The sequence below is a fragment of the Lactuca virosa genome, chromosome 1 (assembly GCF_052849685.1).
Source record: "Lactuca virosa cultivar CGN04683 chromosome 1, Lactuca_virosa_CGN04683_v6, whole genome shotgun sequence".
NCBI lineage: Eukaryota > Viridiplantae > Streptophyta > Magnoliopsida > Asterales > Asteraceae > Lactuca > Lactuca virosa.
The window spans coordinates 33,249,415-33,275,945 of NC_136426.1; the positions used below are offsets into that span (position 1 = coordinate 33,249,415).

Genomic DNA, 26,531 nt, shown 5'->3' on the forward strand with positions numbered 1-26,531 from the left:
TAATAATTGTTGTAGAGCATATTTTGTGGGATTATTGAGATTGTCACAAAGATCTTCTCCCAAACAGTTACTTTTCTTCTTCTTATTTTTTTTTTATCTTTTTTATGTATGGACTAATATAACATTATGAAACCGTACATTAATGGTAAATAGAATATTGATTTTATTAATTTACGAGTTTAGAATCCAATGATCTAAAATCATTCTAACATTCTAATAATAACGAAAATTCTCATATGAACCTAACTCTATATATACCGAAATAATACATTAGAAGATCCTCAAAAGATGGTATTTTTCAAGATGAAATTCTATGAAATACCTACTTATAAAAGACAGATTATTTATGAATGACATTCCTATAATATATGTATGAATAGTGAAAATCTAAAATGTGAAAGATATGGAAATCTTATTTGATAAACATAAGGCAAAGTCTTTTTATTTATTTATTTATTTTTTTGAAAGAGGTGAAGTCATATGACAAAGAAGATGATAAACATGTATAAAATTTTTAAAGAAACAAACCCCATGCCAAAGGCATTCAAGTCAAAGGGAGCATATTCATGTGAGCAGGTCAAACAAAATATACAAGTACAAATTTTTAAGTTTCGTAAAAAAAAGATAGTCTTTTGTAGGCCTTAAACCAATTTTAAAACTTAGCAAGCCTAAAATGCAAGAATTGTATACCACGACAGATATTAAATTTGTAATCTCATTTCTAATGCAAGCAACCATGAGAAAGTCTGCGAGTATCATTATTTCACAACATAACATAAGAGTACGTAAAACCTCCAAAAAGACACAACACAACAACATATCATATCATCCATCGTCTCGGTTGCAACAACAACCATACTTACTTAACATCATAAACATAAACATCCCTACAAACAGACTTTACTTATTCATCAAACATGAAACTGAAAAGCATCAGAGAATGTCGGACTCATGAGGCATAAAGTCCTCACTAGGCCTATAGTATTTTGCAGGGGAGTACAGCCCCAGATTTCCCACCTGACTTGTGTACAGACATGCAAAACGCTCCACCTATCACAATTTACAACCAAAATAACCAACCAATCAATAAAACTAACTTTTTTTTTTTTTTTTTTTTTTTTAACACAACCAAATTATACAACCTAACCACACATGAGATGTTCATGTTTGTTCATAACTGAATGTTCATGTTCAGTTATGAAGGTGTGGTTAGGTTGTATGATTTGGTTTTGTGTTGAAACTGTAGGATTAAAAAGAAAAGGTGTGTTAAGTCAAGAAGTGACCTGGTGTGCAAAGCGGGAGTTTTGGTACCCTGTTTTCATCAGCTGGCCCCACACCGGATGAAACTATATTGAATGTATACACACATACATAAATATATAATATCTATAGATCTAATACAATTACTTGTTAATTTGTAGTTTACCTTCTGGTGGAAGATCCTTTGAGACTCTTGATGAGCTGCCCTGACACGTGCCCGCTGCCCCTCAAGCACCTCAAGCTTTGCACTGATCTTTTCCTTTTCACCAACATCCAGATTCTCATGCCTGAAACCAAACCAAAAATAATCACAAAAATTTCAAGAAAATAAAATAAAATAAAATAAAATAGTAGGTTAGGATACGTTAACGTACTCGAGGGACCACTTCAAATGATGAGTCTGATCTTCAATCTGATCTCTCTCACTCCTAAGCAGTTGCAGTTTCTGCACAAACACAGCATATATAAATAAATAAATATTTAATATCTCACAAAAAAAAGAAAAAAAAAAGCTTACCTTTCGAGTGTCACGTGAGGATGCCAGAACTTTAACCTCCTTTTCAAGTTCTGGAACAACAAGCATTGTCCTCCAGCCTATCCCCCCAATCAACCACATCACATGTTAATTAATAATTCTATAAATAAAAAACCAAACAAATCCATAGCTATTACCAAGAACTTTTTTGCTGCGTAAGATATCCCCATATATATGATCTCCAACATAAAGAACCTAACAAAATATCTTAATTGTAACAAACTAGAATGATCAAAAATTACATATGAAGAAAGAGAGGAAAATACAAACACCTGTGAGCTTGAGCCAACATTGAGTAGTTTATGGAGATGTCCCACATTGCCTCCCTGAAAAACCTTGCATTGCTTCGGGATGTGATCTGGCAGATCTAGATCAGGGCACCCCACCTACTCATACATAATTTAAAAAAAAAAAAAAAACATTTTACATATGAAGAAGAAACACAAGGAGTTTACCTGAACATGGGCATAAAACAATAACCAACCTGAGCAAGTGGAGTGCCATTATCAGTATTGATTAGCTTCCCTGACTCCGTCTCAACAGCGAAAAGATTAGCACGGTTTAAATCATGGAAAAACCCTGGTTTCGCACTGCATCAACCATGCAAAATATTTACAAATAAACCATGTATAGTGATTTTATTTTATTATTATTATTTTTTGAAATATATATATATATATATATATATATATATATATATATATATATATATATATATATATATATATATATATATATATATATAGTCAAGTTAAAAGCATGTTGCAGTACAGATTTTTATTTTTATTTAAAAAAAAGAAAGGAAAAAGAAAAACCAGAACCTGCCAGTGATGACAAAGTCAAAATGCTGGAGCCAATCAAGACTTGGAGAGGATTCACCGTTCTTCGTCTGAGTCCCACAAACAAAATTCATAACAACATTTGTGTAATCCCAGAGGCTGCATTACATGAATAAAGAAAGGTCAAATGGATATTATTATTATACTAGGTGAAGGTATTGAAACATTCAACTGTTTTTCACAAGTAACAAATAAAACTATTATGAATATAACATTGCATATAGATAATAACTGTTTGATTGTAAAATAGGAACTACTGATAATATTATTTTTATATATATATATATATATATATATATATATATATATATATATATATATATATTATGAAACATCTCGAGGTCATATATTTTAAAATAATATGCAAGTTGTAAGCATTTTGTGCATATAGTATAGATATACCTGTTTGTCACCAAGAATACAGCGCGACCAGAAGTTTTAAGCATTTTGAGCATTGGGACTATCGAGTTGTCCTCATTGATATACCTGATAATTGAAAAACATGTTTAAGGAGATTGACAAAGCCACTGAAATGCAAAAACATATTTAAGCATTTTGTATTCAATTTTAATCTTAGGGGTCTATTACGTAACCTAGCCTCGCTTATGTGTCTTAGCAAGATACCCCTGCAAGTTGAACAAGTGTAGTATCTATGCACCAACTCAAGGGGGCTGGCAGAGTAATTCACTAATCTTAGTTATTTAGCAGAGACTTGGGTTCCTAACTTGAAGAAATTTACTTCCTAATTTATGGAGATTTTATTCTATTATTATTATTATTACCTTTTTGGTATCTTTCTTAACACATGCATAAATAGCTCTATAAATTGACAAAGTTGTTCAATCTTTGGTAAGGGAAGAAAACTTAGTACTTAAAATACCTGCATTCAGTAAATGAGTTTGGATTCATGTTCTTTCACCATTAGTCTTTACTCATGGTTATACTTAATTCAATATTAGATTGGTTGATTTTTATGTTTTTTATATTATGTATACACACTAATCTAAGACTAGTGATCGAAAAAGTAAAAGTGACAACACCTAATATGTTCAAAATCAAATCTATTTTATTTAAGACGTTTCATCAGTTACAATTATACCTCACACTCACTTGGAAAGTTGTTCAGCCGTAGAGAAAGAGAATTACCAAACTTGGAAAATTTTCATTATTTATATTTTTGTTGTTTTCTTTAAGAGTCAAAATGATGAGTTAGTAGTGATCAGCTATGTGGTATCACGTGTCCTTCCGTGTTAAGTAGGAACTCAAACTGGTTTCCACGTATACACAATAAGCGGTCATTACAAACAGCTGGAGTGGACACCTCTTTTACAATTTATAAGCATCAAGTCACGTCACATGTCCTTCCGTGTTAAGTAGGAACTCAGACTCATTTCCACCTGTACACAATAAGCGGTCATTACTAGACACCTCTTTTACAATTTATAAGCATCATGCATCCTTCTGTGTTAAGCAGGCCTTCCATCCACCCCCAACTTTCATTTTCCTCCACCTCCGGTAACTAGTGTAAGTCCCTTCTTCAGACTCCTTTCATGTAGAGCACCTTTCACATATGTATTGTAGTAGTTTCTCCAATAAATATACACTATTCTACTCTGCCTTGTAGATCACCTTTTAGACTTCACCTCTTTTTCCCTGCTTGTTCTCTTACAGTTTCTTCATTTATTTAGTCTTGCCATTTTGGCCCATAAATCTGTATATTTGTTGTATAGATAGTCGGTTCCTAATATTAAGTTGTAGCTGTATCTAGATATATATTGCCATCTTTATTTATTTGATATCCTTTGTATTGTTAAAGATTTACAATATCTATTGAGCTATATAGATATTATTTGCATGTTAGTTACTTAGTTATTAGAGAGTGTAATTGGTTAAGTAGTGGTACTTGGGACTGAGAAGGCGAGGAATAGAGTAGGTGTTCTATTGTCTCCGAAGCTGAAAGAAGAATTCGTAATAGGATTATGGTCCTGAAGGTAGCATCCGAGGAGGTGCTGAACATTGTGAGCATGTGCAAAGATTGCAAGGCTTACGCATCACAACACACATGCTTGTCATGGATCTACTCATGCCAATGAGATCTGAAGCTACACCTAGGATTCTTTGGAATAACAGCAACCGAGGCTTTTGGGGATATGGTGCTCTTTAAAGCAGAAGTTGATGCAGATCATGCAACGAATGCATAGCTGGTATGGAATAGAGTGATCAGTTGCATCAAAGAGGTTGCCACAGACACACTTCATCTTCATGGAAGCCAAGGCAAGGTAGATAGAAAATGAGCAAAGGGGTTCCAAGCTAAGGTTAAGGTTAAACAAACTCGCTTTAAGAAGGAAGTCTTCTGAGTGTAGTAAGGGCAGGGATAGAGGCATAGCATAGGAAAGATATAAGGGAAGCCAAAGGAGAAGTGAAGAAAGCAGCGATCAAAGCCAAGGCCATGACATACAAGGAGATGTATGGGAGATTGGGCACAAAGGAATCTTCAAGCTAGCAAATCCAGATAGAGACAAAAAGACAGAAAATGTTAGGTATATTAAGGATGGCAATGGTTGAAAGATAGAGAATATTAGAGGATACTAAGGGGTAGCTATTTTCATTCCTTATTTAACAAGGCTACTTCGTTGATGATGGATATGAATGTGGAAAGCTTGGAAAGGAGTCAGCTTACTTGCAATAAAGGGTTCTGCTTAAAGATTAGTAGCTAGGAAGTAAAGAGGGCTTTAAGGAGGATGGGTAGGAAAAAGTCATAGTTTTTTATTAAATCCATATTAGTTGCCTTGGGGAGGAGAGACTTTAATGGTTGAAAATAACACTATCTTAGAGATGGCCAAGATGCTTGAAACGGAAAGATCTAGTCAGTCATAATATTATATAAGAACCAAGAAGATGCACAAAGCCACGGCAATTATAAAGATATTAAGATACTTAGTCATACAATAGAACTGGGGAGAAAGTGTTAGAGGTAATGAGTTCAGTGGGGAGTGTAATGAGGAGTAGAGACAACTATTAGGAAGGAAGTCCTACACTTAAAGGAGAGTTGCAAGTACTTGTGGTCTGTGATTTATAACAAAGAGGATGTTAAGCTAGATTGCATAAAGGTGAGTTGGCTAAAGTGAAGATGTTTTGTGCAACAAGAATAAAATTCTATAGGATGGCAGTTTTTGTGGAACTGGATCCGAATGGCAGTTAGGAGGTGAGATTGCATAAGTGAGGTCTTGGGCACCACTCCTAGCTTTGTGACATTGGGGTGGCGTACACCCTCTGTTAGTTTCATTATGGTTTCCTTATACCAAATAAAATATGTTTAGTTAGTGTTATCGGATTGAGATTGCTCCCTCTTTCCTCTTACTAATTTATAGTGTCATGGGTGCTTTAGTTTACTAATTTTCTTCAGATTCCGGTTGGACAATACTCAAAAGATTTTGCATTTATGTTTTTCCCCCCTCCCCACCAAATCAGATCCTGCCAGTTCATAATGGCTTAATCGCAAAATCAGAGCATTAATTAGAGAAAAGAAAATCCACCCTTCGTGTACACTTAACACTCCTAGCATTAAGGGCAGTTGGGTTCATACCATTTAATTACCTCTTATATACCATTCTCCATCCTAAACATATAATATTTCTGACTACGCATTACAACTTTTAATCTGACTACTCTGATAAAAGGAAAACTTATAAATACAGCTGAAAGGATTAAATCAGTAGGGGTGGAACAAGGATCTTTGTGGTGTTGTGTCACTACAGCAAAAAAAATATATATATTTAAAAAAAAGTAAATTAAAAAGTAAAATATGGTAAATAGTTATTGCAATAAAATTTCGTTGCAAACACTGGATGTACATGTTTTAAAGCATGTATTTTCATGTGTTGCAACTGTTATGTTGTATTGTGAATGTAAGAATTTATTTGACACGTTTTGTTCCATCTTATATTTAAATTTTAAGATCAATTACTTCAATTTCATCCTCAAATTTGGAAAAAAAAAATTCCTCTGTTAATAAAAAGGTCAAATGGATATCACTAGCTAGTTTGAGTTCTAAAAAATTATCATCAAAGAAAAGATATCAGGTCCATCATAATCTATTTATAAAATTCTCAACAAAACTTATAACGAAAATCAAAACAGCTATGAACTGACTTAAACTTCTGATTAATACTGAGCAAAATTTTCAACACTTAAAAGTTCAAAACATGTTATATTTATATATTATGATAATTAGAAAAATTCGCATGTAACGTGACACCATGGACATCACAGACTCGTAGTTCCACCCCTACTGAGAAGAAAACTGTAGTCTTGCAATGTTATAGTTACATAACATAAGCCAAAAGCTACTTTTTTAAACCAGAAAACATAAATTGACAAGTGAAAAACACATACTTTTTTATATCTTTTGCAACCAATGTCTTCAAAGTTCCATCACGATGGCACATATCAACAGCAGAACGGACATCGTTATACAGACGAGAGTAGCTGCAACAAATTATTTGAAATGTTAACATATATTGAGATACCATTCCAAAAAACAAACAAGTGTGCCCTTTTAGTTAGTTCCCTTTTCAACACAAAAATAATGATTTTCAGATTTATTACCATGAATAGCCACACACATTCCATACAGGCATGCATGAATATACTTTAAACACTTGTTTTCAGCTTTCAAATGATAAACTGAATCTTACCTGTATACTGTCATTTGTACATACTTTATTGTTGAATTTTACTTTTAACTCTTATTTTCTCAAAATTTTCTTTCGGACTTCTGTTTATTAACATAAGATATCTCAAAACTGAAAAGATTATTTCCCTTTAATGTGATTAAACAGAAACATTAACAAGTTGCGATTGAAGAACGGAAACCAAAAGAAGGAACACATTCACAGGCAGATAGCATGTGAAAATAAAAGAGATAAATGCAAGAAAAAACATCGTACTTTCATTTACTTGCATTATAACATCTTACTTCCATTTTTTTTTTCTGTTACAGCATTGTACTTTCAATTTTTTTTTCTTATTACTTACATTTTTTTTCTTACTAGGACATCATACTTCAAAACTATACCTAATTATAGCAGTGAAAATTTCTTTGTATTTGCATAATATTGCTATAATTGGGTAGAATTATCAATATACATATATGTAATGACAATAAATGAAAGTAGGATGCTATAATATAGAAACCAATGAAAGTACTTTGCTATATTTTGCAATTAAGCCGATATAGAAATGCACGTACAAATGTAAAAGATTTACAGTCTGATATAGAAATGCCAATACAAATGTACAAAATGCGTCTTTTTTAAAGGAGTATTTTCTTATCAAGGTCATCTAAGTTGAAATGATCATCACATTACAGAAGAGAACTTCAATCCACCTCAAAATTAGAAGTCCACTTCAAATTTGGAAAATCAGCCTAGTGTTTTTTTTTTTTTTCTCTGAATTCACATTTGTAGATATGCTGTTCCAAAAAGATTCTTTTGTAACACATTTTTTAAATTATAGGTGGTTATCAATTATATTAATTACAGCAAAATCATTCTTACAAGTTACCATACTTGAATTTGAAAAGCAAGAGTTAATACAAGAAAGTTAATAGCAATCAAGTGAATCCCACAACATATTGAATGAATGTTTTTAAGTCAATTACAACTACAGCATCAAGCGGATACTGGAAATATGTTTAGTTGGTTATATTTGCAATTAAGAAAATAAAAAAGTTTTAAGTTATCTACACCCCTTACTCTTTTTCTTCTGGTATTTTCCCTGGGTTATTATCCTTGAAGTCAACCAGCTGAGCAAATAAATAAGCTTCAGCTAGAGAGAACAGGGTATCAATATGTGCATAGTCAGGCCCATCAAATGCATCTCGGACAAAGCTATTCCCATATGTAGCAACCTTTTCATTCTTTGATATCAGCCTAAATCCATGATAGCCTACTTTCACATATTTGTGCCTGTCCATCTGAAACAGATAAGATAACAAAAGAATTAGAAATAGGGAAAAATCAACAATCTAAGGGCGTGTTTTGTTGTGAAATGTTTTCAATTTTCTAGAAAACGTTTTCAGCAAATGGAGTCGAGTTCTCATTTTCAGTTTTCAGTGAATTTTTTTTTTATTTTTTTAAAAAATAACACATTTTGTTAAAAGTGGTGGAGTTTTCATTTTCTATTTTAGAAAAATTAACAAACGCGTTTGGTTGTGTATTTTCTACCACTATTCATGTGTAATTCAACATGCCAACACCCACCCATCTCACCCCTCATCCCCATCCCACCTACACCCATACCCATACCCACACCCACCCCTACCCACATCCACACACCCACCCACATGCCTACATCCACCCACCCCTACACCATCCACCCATACCCACCACCCACCCCCACACCACTTAGAAGTGGGTAGGGTGGGTATGGGTGGATGGTGTAGGGGTGGGTGGATCTAGGCATGTGGGTGGGTGTGTGGATGTGGGTAGGGGTGGGATAAGAGTAGAGGTAGGGGTAGGTGTGTGGGAAAATATAGGTATAGGGGTAGGGGTGGGTGGATGTGGGGATTTTGAATAGGGTGGGTGGGGGTAGGGGTATGGGTGTGGGCAAATGAAGGTAGAGGGGTATGAGGTGGGAGTGGGGGTAGATGTGGAGATTTGGGATAGGGTGGTGGGGTTAGGTGGGTGTGAGGTAGGTGTGTGGGCAAATGAAGGTATAGGGGTGTGAGGTGGAGGTGGGGGTGGGTGGATGTGGGGATTTGGGATAGGGTGGGGTGGGGTGGGAGTGGGATGGGAGTGGGGGTAGGGGTAGGGGTAGGGGTGTGGACAAATGGAGATATAGGGATGTGAGGTGGATGTGGGGATTTGGGATAGGGTGGGGTGGGGTGGGGCGGGATGGGAGTGGGGGTAGGGGTAGGGGTGTGGACAAATGGAGGTATAGGGATGTAAGGTGGATGTGGGGATTTGGGATAGGGTGGGGTGGGGTGGGGTGGGATGGGAGTGGGGGTAGGGGTAGGGGTGTGGACAAATGGAGGTATAGGGATGTGAGGTGGATGTGGGGATTTAGGATAGGGTGGGGTTGGTTTAGGTGGGTGTAGGGTGGGATGAGAGTGGGGGTAGGGGTGTGGACAAATAGAGGTATAGGCGTATAAGGTGGGAATGGGGTGGGTGGATATAGGGATTTAGGATAGGGTGGGTGGGTTTAGGTGTGTGTGGGGTGGGATGGGAGTGGGGGAAGGGGTAAGGGTGTGGGAAAATAGGGGTATAAGGGGTGTGAGGTGGGGGTGGGGAATGGATGGAAGTGAGGATTTAGGATAGGGTGGGGGTGGGGTATGGTGTTGGTGTGTGGGGGGATGGGTTAGGTGGGTGTGGGGTGGGATGGGAGTGGGGGTGTATGGTAGGTGGATGTGGGGATTGGTGGGTGTGTATGTGTGTTTGTAGGTGGGGATGGGGGTTTGGGGTTGGAGGGTGAGGATTGGGTAGGGTGGGGGTTTGGGTTAGGTGGGTGTGGAGTGGGGTGGGGTATAGGTAGGGTGTCGGTGTGGGTGTGTGTTTGTAGGTGGGTGTAGGGGTTGGGTGGGTATGAGGGTGGGGGTTAGGTGGGTATGAGGGTGGGGTGTGTGTGGGGTGGGATGGGATGGATGTGAGTGTTGGTGTTTGTGTAGGAATTACATTTTAGAAAAAAATTAGAAACATAAAACTTTGGAAAACAATAAAAACCACTTTTTCTAATTTACATACAAGTTGAAAAGTGAAAAAAAAAATCTTAGAATTTTTTTTTTTGAAAACCGAATCAACCAAACACGTGTTCAAAATTTTCATTTTGCTTGGAAATTTTTTCTGAAAAACTAGAAACTTTTCTACAAGCAAACGCATCCCAAGGCAATTAGTTCAAAATATGCTATTCTCATAACGATGTAATTAGGAATAAAACCTTCAGTATATTTCCTCTCTTTTTATCAAGAACCAGTCCTCTGACCATGTATGTCCAATCAAAAGACCATTTCAGTAACTGCATCAAAAAAAAAGATTCATATTTGAGAACCAAAACCAAAATATTTGTATAAAGCAGGATGAAGATAACAAACCTCTGCAGGGTATCCCAAGTTGCTTACTAGCTTTTCAACTGTACCATCATATGCAAGGGACTCAAAAGTGTCAGCCTTGTACTGTGCCAAGGTATAGTCCATATCAAAGCCAACAGCAACTATATTTTTCATATTCACAGCACTGTTACAGAAAATCTGTTTGCCTATGTCAATGTTTTGCCTTCCTTCAGGCGATGACCATAAGCCTGGAAACTGAGCATCTCCACAGCCATTAGTTCCTTGTATCCCTGACATAACTCCATCTGCGCTATAGGCATCCATTTCACAACTTGCTCCTAGTTACAGATCCTGTTTAATAGAAGATTAGTGATTATCTTTCTGATGGTTGATGAAAGCAACTTCACTGAAGAGAATACCATTTGAAAGGATAAGTAAAAATGACACAAAATTCATCAAACCTGGATACAACCAAAAGAGAAAGAAAGAAGAAACATCAACATGCATTTGAAGCAAATTTCAACATTAGACACATGTTAGGCCTAAATTTGAACAAGCAAAGAGAGCATTTTAGTAAAATTGCAAAACAGGAGAACTGAAACCTGGTATCGATTAACTAGCAGGCCAAATTTTCATACTATCACCTAAAGAAATACGAAATACAAAAAGATAACATGCGCCTAAAGCAATTCAACAGTAACCGGGTAAAGTATAACAGATTTCAGACATTCAGTTCAGAAATCATAAAAAGTCCTTTCAGATCAAAGAAGAGGAGCACAAAACAGTAGAATTCGAGTAATGTCTATCGAACTAGCACAAAAACTCGAATTATTCAGCCGATCAACACAAAAAACCTTGCATGCAAAGTAAAATTCGCCACTGAACCGGTACAGAAAGAAGCGAATTCAAAAATTACTAGAAAAAACCACTTCAAAACAGATACAAAATCAGAGCATTTGAAGTAGATCAATAATAATAATAATTCGAACAAACGTTGAGACCTTTTGGCAGTGCAGAAGCTTTCCGAAGGAGAAAAACCTAAATCGGCAATCGAAGAACCAAATTGGGGAAAACTGGAATGCGAAGGGTAGAGAAGAAATAAGCAGATTAAAGAGGTGGGGGTTTTGGGTATACGCATCTTATCACTTGTCTAATAAAGGCATTCTGGGAAGGTGGATCAACGTGACAAGCGGAATCCGATATGAGAACACGCAGCATCGTCGTGTCAATTCGTGTTGACGTTCGATTGCAACCTGGCAGCGTTGTTAATGATGATGATGCAAGATACCGCTTCAACAAAATGCGCTTACGCACATCAGTTGGAATTTAGCGAGTAATAGCAGGATTCGTAATTGAAATTTGATGATAGTTCATTTCTGGACGGAACCGGATTCCCCTGAAAACACGCTTCGTTTTCAGGGGAATAGTATTTGAGAAGGGTTTGTGTGAAAATGGCGGGGTGGGACACGTGTATGGGCGGTTGTTCGGAGGACGTTACCACAGTGAGTGGCGGCAGTGGCGGATGATGGTGGTAAGCGGAGGGTGGAGGTGGTTTTATGCTTTTTGCGGGTGGTGGTTTGTTGATGAACTCACGGAGGAGGAGTGAAGCTGGGCGGGGGAAATTGGATTTTTGGATGATATAAAACATTAACCCCTTGTAGTTTTCTAGTGTTTCAGTATGGTCCCATGTGATTTGACATATTGACTTTTATGGCCCACGCTTTAAAGCATGTACATTTTTGTCTCACTAAAAGTGGGTACAAGACAATGAAGCACAAATAAGTGCATCCATTGATGCTTGTCCAAATGTAGATGGACTTTAAATGTCCACAACTTGAAAAATTAGAGTTGAAATGTAAACATAATTGTGGTTATATATAAGTACTAGCTAATCATTATAACAGTGATATTATGTCGTTTTATAGTCATGGTTTAAAAAAAAACATTAAATGATATTTGGCAAAAAAAAATTGTACATCTATAAATTAAGCAGATCTGGTTATTTGATCAATTTGTTAACCTATCTTAATCAAGCCCTTTCAATTCAAAAGAGTCCAAAAACGTTTAAATGTACTTTGTGCAGATAGTTTTTATCCAAGTCACGTTTCCAATACTTACACTAGCAATATTTATGTGATGAAAAGAGAAGATGGTAATATGTAGATTTTTTAGAAATTTAGAAATTGAAGGATGTTGCATGTGGATATTAAAGTTCAATTTAAATCGTTTGATAAAGCCTTTTTATATACACATTATGAGGGTAGTTCGTTGTCATCATGACCGGCCACCACAATCATGCACACCACCCTGTGTACATCGTGATGGTTGTGTGTGGTTGATTGTGGTCATGACAACGAAGGCTAACAACCAATCGTTTTTTTATGTGCTTTCCTCTTTTCTTCTCTATCTTCTTCACCATAGCAGTATAACCGGGACCACATGTAGTGGTGTTGCTTGTTAACCTGGAAGCTTTTTACGTGCCTTGGCGTGAAAAGTATACAAGATGGTCTAATAAATATAAATCTGATTAATTTCAACTTCATTTGGTGATATCTATCTAGACAAGAAAATGTCTTTGATTTTTCTTTAAAGAAAAAAAAATCATAACAAAAGGAAAATGAAGATACAATTGACACTATTTCAACAACTAAAAAACAAACGAAAACCAAACATAAAAATTTCAAACTAATTCAAAATTTCAAATATTAACTTTTTCTCTAGTAACTCAATATTGAATGTTATTTGAGATTTTAAGTGCTAAATTTCAATCTTTTTTTCAATATGAAGAATCGTCTCTTTATTTTTAACGAGTGCATTAATTCTTTATATTATATAACACTGATAGTTATTTATTTTTGTTATTTAAAGTTAATTTTACCTTTTGGGTTTATGTCTTTTATGAGGATGAGGATGAAAGAGTGAACTTTTTTCTTATTTGGATTTTATTTACGAAGGTGAGAATAGGGATGCACACGTTTTTTATCCTTAAATGGTGTTTTTGTCTTTTTATACATATTTAAGTTCTTTAAAAATCTTGATTTTGTAACAAAATTGGTTGGGTGTATAAAAGAATATATAAACATAAACTTACAAGGAACTTGGTTGCACATATCTAACTTTGGTGGAGCATCATAACTGCAAGTACTATATTTGCAATATTTTTATCATGAAGGACTTTAACTTATAATCTACTGAAAATAAGGGGGTGTCAAGAAATTATCTCGGAAGGTAGCAAGTTTGTTAACTAAAAACTGCCAGGCTGTCAGGGGCTCGAAGGCCTCTCATGAGAATATACTTGATCCCTTATGTAAATTTGATTATCTAGAGATATTGACAAATTTAAAACAATTATGAATTATATTTTGTCATAAAATATCCAAAACGTATTCATTTTTAAGTAGGTGGGCCAATTGCAAAATACAAAAGTCCAAAAAGATATCCCCATATTTAAACCAAAAATTCGATCATTTCACTCATTTTTCTTCTTTAATTTTACATTACATTTATAAACTCCTCCATCACGAAACCCCAACGATCTTGAAAACTATTTTCTTTTTTTGTTGATCATGCCAAACAAATAATATGTTAGAGAGATGATTTATAAGTTTGGAAAATTAGATAATCAAATTCAAAGGCAATGATTTTCTTAGGTGGCAAAAGAAGATGCATTTTCTTTTGAATACTACAAAAAGTTGTGTATGTTTTGAGCACCAAAATTCTAGAAGTTATGGATGATGAAAAGCTGGAATAAATCCACAAAAGGATCAAGTAGGAGAGTAAAACATACACACACACAAAATGTGAATGTAAAACAAACATAACGAACATTAAATGAAGTATATACCGGTTTTAATAACAAAATAATGTATTTGTATTTGGGTTGAGAGTGACACGTAGATGCTATCGTATGCAATTATGCTTAAATTTCAAAATAGGTGAATTACTTCATCTGGATGGACAGTGGCAGCCCTCGGGTGGTGCCGGCGGTGCGGTCGCACCGGGCCTCCGATCTTATGGGGACTCTGATTTTTGGGATAATTTATAGTTATAGTATTGGTATTTTTGTAAAATCTATTTTTATGTTTTATCAATAAATAAAATTAGCCCGGTAACATTTGGTTCCAATTTTAGATGCATTTTAATTATGAAAAAAAAATCAACAAAAATCAAAATCTAATCATAAATTTAAAATTTATCAACAATTTAAGGAAAATATCTATATCCAAAAAAATGCAAATCTCTTTTCTTTATAAATTTTAGACAACGTTTTTATATTTTACAAACTCACCAAAAAGTAAGAAAAAAATCAAACCCTACCAAACCTAGTAAATGTGTTGCTCGTCTCCCGTCTTTTGGCTTTTGCTGTTTTGAATATCTCATTGACTGCTTACTGCAAATTAAGGTTAGTATCTCATCTCTTTTAATTTTTCAACCACGTTTGTCGCTTGACTACAATGCTTTGCTTTCTGTCATCTCTCCATGTTTAATGCTCCATAAAGTTAATGAATAATGAAACTGTGGTTTATTTTTTTATGTATTGGCTTGATAGGTTTTTTCTGTGCCATCTATATGATCTATCTATATTTTATTGTATATTGTTTTAGGCTTTGCTTTTTAGCCTTTTCAATTCTTAGGGTAATAGTTCATAATGGTCAAAAGTAGGGCAATAGGGCATGTATGGATTTGGGGATGGGGTTGGGCATGACTTATAAATATATTGTCTTATAATAGATTGAAAACCAAAATTTTGAGTATTTTTAATTTGACAGTTATTTGTTTTTACTTTTAGCATATTTCATTTGAGCTTTACAGTTTTCGAATTTATATATTTGAATTGAATCATTTGAATATCATATTAGTGGTTTGAGTATTTAAATCATATTAGTGGATTGGTTTTAACACCGATGTTAAGTTAACTTGTTCAAATGTCCTAATTGTTTTAAACATTAAATTTTTAATAAATATTTACAAACATATATTGTAGAGTTATTAATATAGATTTTTTTTATTTAAGAAAAACATGGCTCCAACTAGAAAATTTGAATCGGGTTCTTTTAAACGTAAAAGAAAATAGAAAGAAGCACAATTTATTGATAGTCAAAGAGGATCTGTGGATTCATTTATTATCAAAAAAGTATCGGAATATCATCGCAATGAAGAATCGGTTGTTGAAGAACATAAAGAAAAAGAAGAAGCCGAATTGCATGTGCCAGAAAATATGGATGAGATTCATGAAACTGTAGAAGAACATAGAGAAGAACTTCACGATGTTATGGAAGAACCTAGAGAAGAAGACGTTGAACTACAAGTGCCAGAAAATATGTCTTGTGTAGATGAAGACATAGACAACTTGGTCGACAATGGTGATGCCAAAGAAGATATTCGAGTGAACATTTATGATCATAGAAAGTGGGACACCCTTGATACTAAATGGATATATTTACTAGTGAAAAATGGTCCTATAAGAGATATATTAACAGGCAAAGGTCGTAAAGATGGAAGAAACAGACGTTTTTGTGTGGATTTTTACAATAAGTACTTAACAAACGGGGAGAAGCATCATAGAGATTGACTTGTTTACTCTAAGGATTTTGATAAAGTATTTTGTTCCTCTTGTAAGTTGTTTAAGAAGAAACCACAAGCAAGTAATCTAGCACATGAGGGGATAAACGATTGGGGGCATCTTTCCCGTACTTTGAAGATGCATGAAAGTAGTGAAGAGCATATCCATTATATGTCTCTTTGGTTTGACTTACGTGCAAGGCTAGAAACTAACAAAGTTATTGATAAAAATTTTCAATACAAAATCAAGAAAGAGACCAAACACTGGAGGAAGGTATTAAGAAGGTTGATTGCATTAGTGAAATTTTTATCCAAACAAGGCTTGGCATTCCGTGGAAGTAATGAGAAGTTCTATGATGAAAATAATGGCAACTTTATGGCTTTAGTTGAAAGGATCGCAGAGTGGGATTCAATACTGGCTGAGCATATTCGAAGGATACAAAATAATGAGATTCATTATCATTATTTGAGTCACAAGATACAAAATGAGTTAATTTTTTTGCTCGCTTCTGAAATTAAAGATACAATTGTGAAAAGAGTTAAGGAAGCTAAGTACTATGCAGTAATATTGGATTGTTGTAACGCCCGTGTTTCTAGGCTAAGCATTAGTAGATGATGTAATAGTCTAGGTCAACCATTGTAACCCAATTTAAAATAAACCGGGCTCCGAGTCCACGCATCGAATCGTCGAGTCCCTCATTAATCCAGACAAGAATTCGCGATCCTACTCGGCGAGTCTGAGCGCCTACTCGCCGAGTCCCTCCCTAAAACTCAAGGTAAATACTTAAAATAAGATACCTGGGAATCCGGATGTTACAATTCTCCCCCACTAGAATCAGACTTCGCCCTCGAAGTCTTGCTCATCAAACAACTCTGGATGCTACTCCCGCATCTCCAACTCCGGCTCCCAAGTCAGCTCGGACCCTCTCCGATGTTGCCACTGGACCTGCACCAGGGGCACCTCCTTGTTCCTCAGAACCTTGATCTTCCGATTCCGGATCGCGATTGGCCTTTCAGCATAATTCAGGTTCGCATTCACTTGAATATCCTCCAGCGGCACCACCGCCGACTCGTCGGCTATACACTTCCTCAACTGAGACACGTGGAAGGTATCATGAATCTGGCTCAACTCCTCGGGTAGCTCTAGACGATATGCTACCTTTCCCACCCTCGCGGTCACCCTGAACGGGCCAATATACCGGGGCCCCAGCTTGCCCCTCTTCCTGAATCGAATCACTCCTTTCCAAGGGGACACTTTCAGGAGTACGAAGTCTCCCACCTGGAACTCAAGCTCGGATCGTCGCCTATCCGCATAACTCTTCTGGCGACTCAGAGCCGTCAACAACCTCTGTCTAACCTGCTGTATCTGCTCGGTCGTCTGAAGCACTATCTCAGTGCTGCCCATCACGCGCTGCCCTACCTCTCCCCAGCAAATGGGAGTCCGACATCTCCTCCCGTATAACAACTCGAAGGGAGGCATACCAATACTCGAATGGTGGCTGTTGTTATAAGAAAACTCATCCAACGGCAGATACGTGTCCCAACTTCCCCCGAAGTCCAACACACATGCTCGGAGCATGTCCTCGAGCGTCTGAATCGTTCGTTCACTCTGCCCGTCCGTCTGTGGGTGGTAAGCGGTACTGAAATGCAGCCTCGTACCCAACTCCTCATGGAACTTCTTCCAGAACCTGGAAGTGAAACGTACATCTCGGTCTGACACAATCGAGATCGGTACTCCATGCCGCGATACCACCTCCCTCACATACAACTCTGCCAATCTCTCTGCAGAAGAGCTCTCACTGATAGCAAGGAAGTGAGCGCTCTTCGTCAGCCGGTCGATAATCACCCAAATCGCATCGACACCCCTCGCGGTCCTTGGCAATTTGGTGATAAAATCCATGGAAATATGTTCCCACTTCCACTGGGGAACCTCAAGTGGCTGCAACCTGCCGTGCGGACGCTGGTGCTCAGCCTTAACCCTGCGACAGGTCAAGCACCTCTCAACAAACCATGCTACATCCCTCTTGATACAGGGCCACCCGTAATCTTTCTTAAGATCCAAATACATCTTAGTGGCCCCGGGATGGATCGAGAACCTCGATCGGTGCGCCTCCTCCATCAAAGTGGAGCGCGTCCCGCCTGCATACGGCACCCAAATCCGACCCTGAAAGGTCATAAGCCCACGGCTATCGGTAACGAACTCAGGTACCTGTCTAACACCAGAGTCATCACTGTCAATCTCAAACAAACATCTCGTATCGGGGCACTCTCCGCCCTGCGACTCAGGGCATCAGCTACAACATTAGCTTTGCCTGGGTGGTACAGGATCTCACAATCGTAATCCTTTACCACGTCCAACCATCTCCTCTGGCGCATATTCAGATTGGGCTGATCCATCAAATACTTCAAGCTCTTGTGGTCCGTGTATATGGTACACCGAAGCCCATATAAATAGTGACGCCAGATCTTGAGGGCGAACACCACTGCCCCCAACTCCAGATCGTGGGTGGGATACCTCGTCTCATGAGGCTTCAGTTGCCTCGATGCATACGCTATCACATGCCCCCTCTGCATAAGTACTGCACCCAACCCTGATATCGATGCGTCACAATACACCACAAAATCCTCCATCCCTTCCGGGAGGGCTAACACCGGGGCTTCGCATAACCTCTGGCGAAGTGTCTCAAACGAGGTCTGCTGCTCCGGACCCCACGAAAAAGCCACACCCTTCCGGGTCAACCTGGTGAGAGGCACGACGATCTTGGAGAAATCCGTGATAAATCTCCGATAGTAGCCAGCCAACCCTAGAAAACTCCTGATCTCGGTGGGGGATCTCGGCACCTCCCAACTCATCACCGCCTCAATCTTGGCCGGATCGACCAATATCCCATTCTGGTTGACGAGGTGCCCTAAGAACTGGACCTCTCGTAACCAGAAATCGCATTTGGAGAATTTGGCGTAAAGCCTCTCCGATCTCAGAACTCCGAGGATCTCCCTCAAATGCTCCTCATGCTGCTCTCTGGATCTCGAATACACCAGTATGTCGTCGATGAATACAATCACCGATCGATCCAACATCGGTCTGCACACCCTGTTCATGAGATCCATGAACGCTGCCGGTGCGTTGGTGAGCCCAAAAGGCATCACCACGAACTCGTAATGCCCATAACGAGTCCTGAACGCCGTCTTCTGGATATCCTCATCTCGCACCCTCATCTGGTGATATCCAGACCTCAAGTCTATCTTGGAGAACCAAGATGCTCCCTGCAACTGATCGAACAGATCATCAATCCTCGGCAGTGGGTAACGGTTCTTGACTGTTAACTTGTTCAACTCCCGGTAATCAATGCACATCCGGTGTGAACCATCCTTTTTCTTGACAAAAAGGATCGGCGCTCCCCACGGCGAGCTACTTGGTCGAATAAACCCCTTCCCCAGCAGCTCCTGCAGCTGTGAGGATAACTCCTGCATCTCTGGTGGCGCAAGGCGATAGGGCGCCTTGGCGATAGGCGCTGCCCCGGAACCAAATCGATACAGAACTCTACCTGCCTCTCGGGAGGCACACCCGACAACTCCTCGAGGAAAACATCCGGGAACTCACGCACTATCGGGACCTCATCGACTGACCTCGGTCTCTCTGCATCTACTCTCGCGTCCACCACATAAGCCACAAACCCACTACAGCTCTGTTGTAGGCTCTGTCTCGCTCTAGCGGCCGAACAAAATGCTGACCCAGAACGGGTACCCTCGCCATAAACCGTAAGAACTCCCCCACTAGGGTCTCGTATGGTCACCAACTATCGCTCGTAGTCGATAACCGCTCCAAACCTGCTCAACCAGTCCATGCCCACGATGACACAGACATCTCCCATCGCAATCGGGACCAAATCAATCGGAAACTCAACGCCGAAGATCTCGAGTACACATCCTCGAATCACATCAGTGGCATACACCGCTCTCTCGTCAGCTATGGAAACTCGCAAAGGTCGAGTCAACGCCTCCCAACCGATACTGATGTGCTGACTAAAGGCTAACGACACAAAAGACCGACTCGCACCGGAGTCAAATAACACCAAATCAGGTACATAATTCACAAGAAATGTACCTACGCATATCATAATATAAGCATAACACCACAAACTCAAAATTAATAGATGAAAGAATACATACCAGCCACAACATCTGGCGCTGCGCGGACCTCCTCCGATGTCAACTGGAAGGCTCTCCCTCGTGCCTTCGGTGCCTCGGCCTTCACCGGCCGACTCTCGGTAGCTCGAACAGCAGCAGGGGCAGATCCCTGCGATGCTCCCTGTGCTGATCCCCGCAGCTGCGGACACTCGGCCTTCCGGTGTCCGGTCTGGTTGCAGTGAAAACAGACTGCAAACCCCTTGGGGCAATCCTTGGCCATGTGCCCCTCCTTGCCACACTTGTAGCAAGACCCTGCTCTGCAAACCCCCTCATGACTCTTGCCGCACTTGCCACAAGTGCGGCTCTTCTGGTTCCCTAATCTCGAATCGGCGGGCTTGGCCCGCTTGGCTGTCGGCTGGGACTGTGCCGGTCGCCGATCCCTCCCTTGAGACTCCGCCTCCTCCCTGGCCTGAGTCTCGAGCTCAATCTCCCTCTTCCGGGCATTTTCCTGAAGCTCTGCAAATGTTCGGTACGACGAGTTCGCCACGAACTCGCGGATGCCTCTCCTCAAAATGCTCAAATACCGACTCATGCGTGCCTGCTCGGAAGACACGTGCTCAGGGCAGAACATCGCCCTCTCATGGAACATCCTGGTGATCACTGTAACAGACTCGGTACCCTGCTTGAGGGTCAAGAACTCCTGAGCCAAACGTTCCCTTTCCACAGGGGGAACGTACTCATCACGAAACATAGCGGTGAACCTCTCCCAGGTCACCGTGGCAAGCTCTGTAGAAGAGTAGTGCGCTGTCACAAACTTCCACAGTCCTTCGCTCCCAAGCTAAGCTGGTTCAGCGCGAACCGAACTCTCATCGCAGCGATCGGATCCATCTCATTGCGTATAGAAGCATCCCTCAATATCAGAAATCCATCTCATCGCAACGATCGGATCCTGCGTCCCATCAAACTCTGGTGGCTTCGTGTTGCTGAACTCTGGGTACAACAACGAGTCACCCCCCTGCGGTCTTGCAGCAGCGACGGCTGCGGTGGCTACAGCATCAGTAAGAGCAGCGTAACGCTCGTCAAAAGTCTCGATTAGGGTGGTCTTGATAGACCCAAACATCTCTGGTATCTCGGCTCGGATGGCAGCAGCCACCTCCTCATGAATCAACCTACGGATCTCCTCATCACTGGTACCACTGCCCCCTGGGTGGTGGCGCGTCCCAACCATGATGTCTCTGAAATACAAGACAAAAGAAATCAGAGACTCGCTCGAGTATGCTCACACTCGATACCCAACCCTACTTGCTCTTTAGTACCCTAAGGATTCTTACTTGGATTGCTCACCGATCCGGTGTTTCCAGTAGTACGGGCCCTTATACTACCTTCCACAGCGCATCGGTATTCACCCCAAGTCCTCCTCTTAGGATCTTAGATCACAAGTACTCTATATCTCACTAAACTCAGGCTACTCTCCGGTAGACCACTCATAAGCTCCTCGCTACTACCTACTTACTCTCGAAGTATCTCATAGCAGCAATAACTCCTAGGCTAAGGCATCACAAATCATGCCCACTCTAGTCCTAACCATGAATACCTAGCCTACTCTAGCATGCTTAACATACCACATAATATCTCATAACACATAATGGAAGGGTATTTTGGGAAATCACCGTACGGGCGCTGACTGATCGTACACACTGCTCTGCTCTGCTCTTTTCAAAATCCTTTTACTCTTTTAGAAAAATTTTGTTTTATTTCGAAAAATTCCTCAAATCCTCAGTTTGAGTTCAAATGCGCACGAAGGTGCATCCGAATCCCTCAAACCAAGGCTCTGATACCAACTTGTAACACCGTAATTTTTCAAACAATTTTTCACTTTCAAAAATATAATTTCATTCACAAATATTCTCAAATCTCAATGTATCACATCTCAAATCCATAAAAACACATCCCAAGATCAAAATGTATAAAACTCCAATAGTGTGTACTGATCATGCCGGCGCCTTCCCGCGATCCTCACTGGTACCTGTAACACATAACACAAAACACTGTAAGCATAAATGCTTAGTGAGTTCCCCAAAATACCACATATAACACATATTAGCCACTCGAGGCTATAACTCTATGGGCCCACTGGCCCTAACTCTGTGGACCCTCTGGTCCTAACTCTGTGGACCTTCCGGTCCTAACTCTGTAAGCTCTGGAATACACACAACATAAATCACATAGAAATAATGCAGTGCAACACATCACATGCATAGCATACAAGATTCTCTGTCACATAACTCTACTTAGCACTCAAGGTAAAGTATAGTGAGAAGACTCACCTCGGGTAACTCGGTAAATCTCGAACTCGGTAAAAATCTGGTCTAGCCCCCGCCTAATCACATGGAATAAGCACTCTAATCAATACAACCCTCAAGGCTAGACTAATCCCTCTCTTAGTACTCTCAGAAGGGTAAAAAGACCATTTTACCCCTCTCATGGCCCAAAGACCCTAACATTGACCAAACCCTAAAAGTCAACAAAAGTCAACGGTCAACTTTGACCAGACTCGCCGAGTGCACTCATGTGACTCGGCGAGTACATGCATGTCCTCTTCGCCTCTGGTCCTCACTCGACTCGCTGAGTCAACCCTACACTCAACGGGTTGTCACCGGTCGCGAGTCGCGGGGCAACCCGACTCGACTCGTCGAGTCCCTTATGGGCTCGGCGAGTTCCTCCCATGAAAACACTCAAAAGATCCTTTGAGGTCAGATCTGCTTCACCAACCAGTAGATCCAACCTTCTAACACTCGAAAGTCACGTAAAGGTTCAAACTTTACGTTCATGCAATGCTTATAAGGCCAAAAATGGAGAAAATGGGGTTTTACTCTCAAGGCTCACATGAAAGCTCATAAAGCTGGAAGCTTGGGACCTTTTGGACCTCTCAAGGTCCAGATCTATCATCTATACCCAAAGGGACCTCATATGCTTCACAATCTAACTCAAAATTGTGCAAAGGAAACCCTAGATTCAAGGAATCTATCAGATACACGAAATGGGAAGGAACTTGTACCTCAAAACGTGAATCTCAGTGTGAACAACACAGATCCAAGCTCCACAATCAGCCTAGCTTGTTCTACCTCCTTCCTTCTTGCTAAAACACACAAGAAATGGTGAGTTAGCCTTCCTCTTGCACCACAAACGATCTCTTTTCTCTCTAGGGTTTCTCAGGGGTGAAGTGGCCGCAAATGGAGGCCATAAAGGCCTTTAAATAGGGCTCAGGCCCTGAGATTTAGGGTTTCACTTTACAGCGCGGACTCGCCGAGTCCACGCATCGACTCGTCGAGTCCCTCATTAATCCAGACAAGAATTCGCGATCCTACTCGGCGAGTCTGAGCGCCTACTCGCCGAGTCCCTCCCTAAAACTCAAGGTAAATACTTAAAATAAGATACCTGGGAATCCGGATGTTACAATTCTCCCCCACTAGAATCAGACTTCGCCCTCGATAGGTACCCCATTCAGATCATCTGAAAATAAACAAAAGCATATCATGTTCAAGACTTATATAGCTTTCAAACGTTGAGTATTTCAGGAACCAATACCAACATATGTTCAATGTACAAGGTATATTGATTTCTTCTTATGAAGTCACATCATATAACTAGCTATATGACTTAATTACTAAACCCTTAATTAAGCAAATATATATACCTGGCTGTTGATGGACCTTGCTATCTGTCAAGTAGGAGACGACATCAGTTGGTGCTGCAGTGGTGGCGTATTGAGCAGTATAGTAGTTCAACCCAAGAAAATCGAAAGATCCAGTCAATAACTCGATTTGCTTTTCTGTGAATTCAGGCAAACGCCCATCTGTAACATTATCAATCATACTCTGGGGGTACTTGCCATTAAATATTGGCTGCATGAACCTGCAGCAAAAATTTGATCAATATATTATTAATATATATACACATTGATTCTCATGCATGAAGTTGATAAATATATTTATAGTACGTACGTACAGATGGAGTACTTACCATCCGAAAATAAAGTCTATGCCTCTGTTGGCTGCATCCTTGTCGTCCTGGCTGGTTGGATCAAGCGGCTCAAAAAACTCTGTGTTTAACGTAATTCCGATCACACCCCCTTGGCTTTCCTGAAGGTTGATCGAGTCCACTTAATTAGTTAATTAAACCTCGATCTCTATATATTAATTTGTGGGTGGTTGTGAATGTTAATTAATTCTTGCATCATTGGCATGCAAGCTGCATGTCAATCATGATTATGTACATACCTTGAATCTGTCTCTGTATAGTCTCACAGCATGAGCGTGAGAAAGGAGTAAGTTGTGTGCTACAGTATAGGGCTCAGTGGCAGGATTACCAACACCTTTATTGTCAAAAGTTCTTGCACGATTACGAGTTCCAAGGTTATTTCCAGATGCGAGTATGGCTTGCTGAGTTTCGGTATCTCCTCCTCCTCGCCCAGGTGCCATAGTCCCGTAAGCATAACCCATAGCAGCAAAGGTATAGGGTTCGTTCAATGTGATCCAATGCTTCACCCGATCACCAAATTCCCAGAAGCAAAATTCGGCATAATCCACAAAGTCAACTCTGATGATCAAAATATATATGCACACAACTATTAAGCTAGTCAATGTACAATATCTATCTATCTCTCTATCTATATATTAATTACTTAATTTGAGGTTAATTTGATGATCAAAATATACGCATTAATTGATCTCTAATTTTATACTAGTGCTTACACAACTAGTTCAGATAAAAATCCCATGTAGTCTTCTTCTAGGGCATTGGGAAGGTCCCAATGAAAGAGAGTGGCATATGGTGTAATTCCATTCCCTATCAGCTCATTGATTAGGTTATTGTAGTAGTCAACACCTTCCTGGTTGATGCCCATGCTAGCTTTTCCACCTAAGTAAGAACGCATACAACACCAACAAATTAAGTACAAATATTTTAAATAAAATGAATGTAATTTGTTTTTCTTCATGTTCTCGTGATTCACGTACCCGGCAATATTCTACTCCATGAAATTGAGAATCGGTAGGCTTTTAGACCCATTTTCTTCATCATTTGCACATCTTCCTGTGTACGTACGTACAATCATGAACCAAGTATAATTATAAGAAAAGATGTTAAGATTGATGGCTTAATTTGATTTTAGAGTAACATCACAAATTAAGGTTATAATTAATGAGGAGGAAGACCTTGGTTTTGTAATAAGCATTAATAGCCTTGTTTCCATTCTCACCATTGTCGATGGCACCTGCAATATATATAATATAAAACAATTTTTCATGACATTTATTGAAAGCTCCTGTGCATGATGAAAATCAGCATGGTCTTCAACTCTTCATATTGAAAAAGAAAAAAACAAACCAGGATTTTTGAGGCAGAAAGCATCCCAGATGCTTGGTTGTCTACCACCTTCAAATGCAGCGCCTTCGATCTATTAATATGTGAAAACAAGAATATGATACTCGAATGTTAGCTTATAATTTCACATTGCAATAAGTAAACCATTAACGATATAAAACACTATATATATGAAATCAAAATTGCATTCCATATATGCCTTGGTTTTAAACAGAATTTAGGTAATAAACTATAATGTGCTAGATTACATGAGTCATTTACAAAAGTCTATAGAACGTAATATATATTTTAAAAGTATGGATAATGATCGGTGTGATGATATATATACCTGATAAGCAGAAGTGGCAGAACCCCAAACGAAATCAGACTTGAAATCGCTACTACTTATGTCATCAGGGAAAATGTAAGTATTGTTTGCCTTCAGAGTTGCTGCCATTATATCTTTGGATCAGATTAATTTTCAGGCTGTGAAGAGGAATACTGGATTTGCCATCCTATTTATAGATAAAAGTAGTACTGCATCCTTCTCAAATTGCAATAATTTATTTTATAAAAATGTTTTAAATCATTATTAAAATATCAATACACGAAATTCAGTATTAACAATAATTAATTTCTTTTGAATTGTGTGTACTTGATTGAGATATCTTTTACAATTAAAGTTCCCAGAATTCATAGCTTTTATGGTTGAAACATGTGGCCTCATTTTTACATCCTTTTACATTGTTGCAGATTTTAATGAAAACTTTTCAGTCTTCATAAGATGTCTAACATA

At 39.0% G+C, this 26,531-nt stretch overlaps 2 protein-coding genes and 1 long non-coding RNA gene across 3 annotated transcripts; all 3 read right to left on the minus strand.

The window, feature by feature from the left end:
- Positions 1–697: 697 nt before the first annotated feature.
- Positions 698–12,324, minus strand: LOC145165069 (uncharacterized). The gene is made up of 15 exons (XM_079083718.1): positions 11,683–12,324; positions 10,724–11,032; positions 10,570–10,647; positions 8,391–8,611; positions 7,030–7,122; positions 3,037–3,120; positions 2,617–2,733; positions 2,280–2,385; positions 2,068–2,181; positions 1,933–1,990; positions 1,778–1,854; positions 1,635–1,705; positions 1,427–1,547; positions 1,284–1,346; positions 698–1,050 (listed from the first exon to the last, which is right to left on the minus strand). Exons 2-15 carry the CDS (start codon positions 11,003–11,005, stop codon positions 934–936), a joined length of 1,602 nt encoding a protein of 533 aa, XP_078939844.1. The 5' UTR covers positions 11,006–11,032; positions 11,683–12,324; the 3' UTR covers positions 698–933.
- A 9,947-nt stretch (positions 12,325–22,271) lies between these two features.
- Positions 22,272–23,877, minus strand: LOC145104320 (uncharacterized). Its single transcript, XR_013707063.1, has 4 exons — positions 23,810–23,877; positions 23,430–23,510; positions 22,699–22,751; positions 22,272–22,397 (listed from the first exon to the last, which is right to left on the minus strand). It is a non-coding gene; the product is annotated as an uncharacterized LOC145104320 (long non-coding RNA).
- On the minus strand, positions 23,876–26,209 carry LOC145112687 (raucaffricine-O-beta-D-glucosidase-like). The gene is made up of 9 exons (XM_079048825.1): positions 26,085–26,209; positions 25,760–25,829; positions 25,588–25,646; positions 25,390–25,465; positions 25,126–25,291; positions 24,652–24,970; positions 24,395–24,513; positions 24,040–24,286; positions 23,876–23,884 (listed from the first exon to the last, which is right to left on the minus strand). The coding sequence occupies exons 1-9, from the start codon at positions 26,190–26,192 to the stop codon at positions 23,876–23,878; spliced, it is 1,173 nt and encodes a 390-aa protein (XP_078904951.1). The 5' UTR covers positions 26,193–26,209.
- Positions 26,210–26,531: the final 322 nt, after the last annotated feature.